The following is a 3108-nucleotide window of genomic DNA, read 5'->3' as shown; positions in this document are numbered from 1 at the left end:
CACTCGGGCGAGCGGCCCTACCGCTGCGGCTGCTGCGGCAAAGCCTTCCGCCGCAGCGCCCACCTCACCCGCCACCGCGGCACCCACACGGGCGAGCGGCCCTTCGCCTGCGGCCTCTGCGGCAAAGCCTTCACCCGCGCCGCCCACCTCACCCGCCACCGCCTCACCCACACGGGCGAGCGGCCCTTCGCCTGCGGCGACTGCGGCAAGAGCTTCGCCCGCGCCGCCCACCTCGCCCGCCACCGCACCACCCACACCGGCGAGCGGCCCCACAAGTGCGCCGGCTGCGGCAAGGCCTTCGCCGCCGCCGCCCACCTCCTGCGCCACCAGCGCACCCACCGCGCTTAGGGCGCCCGCTCCGCCCTCCCGGTTTTCCCCCCCTTTTTCTTTTTCGCCGGCGGTGGGGGTTGGGAAAGCGAGCGCCCCTTCCCGATGCTCCCCTCCATCCGGGCTGCCGCATGCCGGTTTTTCCCCCCCCCCCGACTGCCGCAGAGGAGGAGAGAATTGGACTCACCCCTTTGCTCCGGCRTCGAGCGGCGGGGGGAAAATCCTTTCCGTTCTCCTCCTGTAAAGCCTCAGGCTCCCGGAGTCCTGGGATCGGGGCAGAAATCACGGCTTTCCGCTCAACGCCGTCTCRGTAGCTCTCAGGCGAGGCTCATCCAACCGCTGTTTTCTCCTCTCAGCGCGAGGAAGCTCCGGATTTAGCGGTGGGGGCGTCCCCTCCGCCCCCTCCCCAGGCCTCAGCGCCTCCGGGACTCACTGTGCTCAGCCTCTCCGAAGGGCTCCCCGTTTTCTCGCCGGCCCTGCCAGAGGAAGACGACGGCCCTGAGACATCGGTTTCCGGCTCGAGGAAGCCAAGGTCGGCGTTGCCTCGCGCCGGCAGCCACCAGGAAACCAGGAGGTGACAGACTTCTTTGAGACAGAGCCGCCTCGACGGTTTTCCGGGCCAAACCAGCGGCGGCGGGGTGAAACCTATCCTGCCACATCCTCCTGTCGCATCTCTCCGGAGCGAAGCAGCTACATCGCCACCGAGGCTCCTCGTCGTCCGGCGCCACCTGAGGGAAGGGATCGAGATGGTGTTTTCCTGAGCGGCCTTCCCTGAGCGTTTCTTGCTCTTTCCCAAGATGGCCTCCCTCCTGAGCCGGGTTTTGGTGGGTTTTGTGGTTTTTGTGTGAATTTTCCATATGAATTTCCAGTGTCCTTATCTTTAGCTCGGGGTGTTGTCTCTCTCCCCACCGAAAACGGCCTCACAGCCTCCGTTCTCCTCCTCAGGGCTGGTCCTGGATCTGCGCCTGGCYGCTCACTCGCCCCCTGGGATCCCGAAAACGCCGCTGTCAGGGCGGGAGGGAGGAGGGGCGCAGACGAGACTTTGCGAGGGGTGACCCTGCACTGCGGCGGAGCAGCTTCGAGGACTTAAAGCTTCTCTAGAGACCCCCCGATTTCCTCTCTGTGGGTGAAATAAGGCGCTAAAGCAATCGAGAAGCAAAAGCGGGGCAGAATTAGGTGGGTAGAGGGTGCCCTGGTTAGTGAGCAGTGCCCGAGGGAGGCTGTTTGCCCCAGTCTAGTCACCTTCCGGGGTTGCCGGGGCAGGAACGGGGGCAGAGGGAGCCGCGCGGGGGCTGTCCAGGTGCGGCCTGGAGCCGCTGCGTAGGGCCGGCCTGGTCCAAGAGCTCCTTGTTGCCCAGCGGGGCCTGGCGAGGCTCCGAGTGAGGGGGGCAGTGATTTTGGGGTGACCCTGGGCATCTGGGCCCAGCCCTAGGCTCACACCCCAGCCCAAGGCACAGCTCAGGTTCAGGTCTAAGCCCACATCCAGGCCCAAACCCAGTCCCACACCTGGGCCAAAGCCCGGGCCTATGTCCACGTCCAGGCACAGACGCAGGCCCACATCCATGACCAGACTCAGGCCTGGATCCATGTCCAGGCCCAGATCCAGGATGAGACCCAGGCCCAGGCGCACGCCCACGTCCAGGACCAGCTCCACATCCAGCCCCAGGCTGAGGCTCACGTCCAGGCCCAGACCTGGGTTGAAGTCCAGGCCCAGGCCCGGCCTCAGGCCAAAATCCAGGCCCATGTCCAGGCCCTGACCCAGGCCCAAGCTCAAGCCCCAAGCCAGGGCCTAGCCCCAGGCCTGACCCTGACCCACATCCAGGCCCCGGCCTGGGCCCTTCCCCCTCAAGAGCCCTGCCCCGGGCAGAGCCCCGCCAATACCCCGTCCTGGCCACAAGAGGCAAACCGGAGTGACTCTGGATCGGGGAGGGAGGGCCTCCCTGAGGTACTTCCAAAGGTGATTGGTCCACAGTGCTATCAGTCAGAGAATCTGCCCCGCCTCCCCGAGGAGTGTGGCTATCGATTGGCTGGATGACACGTTCATCTTTAAGGCACCGCCTTCCCTGTGGTGATTCGGCCGGTGATTGGTCCAGAGTCTGCCCACTCTCCGGGCTTTGAGACAGCCTTTTCCCTGGAAGCCTAGTCGGGGGAGGTGCTTAGAGGAAGAGGATTGGCTTCCACTCCCTGTCAATCGGCATTTTGCGGACGCTTATTGGATTTTAGTTGTGGCCTCCCGCCGCTCAGCGAGCTGATTGGTCCGTCTCCCTTTAACCCCGCCTTATCCCACGGTCACGTACGCGCGGCCCCTTCCCGCCCCTCTCTCTCTGTTTTCCCTCCTTCCMCGCCAACGGGCGCCTCCCATTGCTTCATCGCCCCGTCAGTCTCCCCCAGGCCCCGCCCCTAGGCCCTCCGCGGGTGCTGATTGGCGGGGGCGGGCCGCCGCGGGGCTGCGCGCGCAGCTCGCCGTGGCGCGCGAGCCCCCGGTGCGGGGCTGACGGGGGGCGAGCGGGCGGCGCCATGTCGGGGCCGGCGGCCGGGCCGGGCGGCCCCGGCGAGGCGCGTTCGGATTCGCTGGACCTGCTGGAGTGTTGCGGCGTGTGCCGGGAGCGGCTACGGGCCGAGCGGGAGCCGCGGCTGCTGCCCTGCCTCCACTCCGTGTGCCGGCCCTGCCTGCGGGTCGAGCCGGGCCCCGCCGCCCCGCCGGCCGCCGCCACCAAGGAGGGGCCAGGTGAGGCCGAGGGGGAGGCGGCAGGCGGCGGGGGCAGCGCAGGGAGCGCGGCG

The 3108-nt window shown here is 67.6% G+C and overlaps 1 protein-coding gene across 1 annotated transcript in view; it reads left to right on the top strand.

Annotated features, from left to right (window-relative positions):
- Nucleotides 1-2828: 2828 nt before the first annotated feature.
- Nucleotides 2829-3108, top strand: part of LOC112964615 (transcription intermediary factor 1-beta-like) — a 6327-nt gene continuing 6047 nt past the window's right edge. Inside the window, exon 1 of the mRNA XM_026062922.1 lies at nucleotides 2829-3055. Coding sequence (XP_025918707.1) covers nucleotides 2845-3055 — 211 coding nt within the window. The 5' untranslated portion in view covers nucleotides 2829-2844. The remainder of the gene's footprint in view (nucleotides 3056-3108) is intronic.

Source organism: Apteryx rowi, unplaced genomic scaffold (genome assembly GCF_003343035.1).
Source record: "Apteryx rowi isolate R43461 unplaced genomic scaffold, aptRow1 scaffold_1965, whole genome shotgun sequence".
NCBI lineage: Eukaryota > Metazoa > Chordata > Aves > Apterygiformes > Apterygidae > Apteryx > Apteryx rowi.
This window is presented reverse-complemented; position numbering and strand designations above follow the sequence as displayed.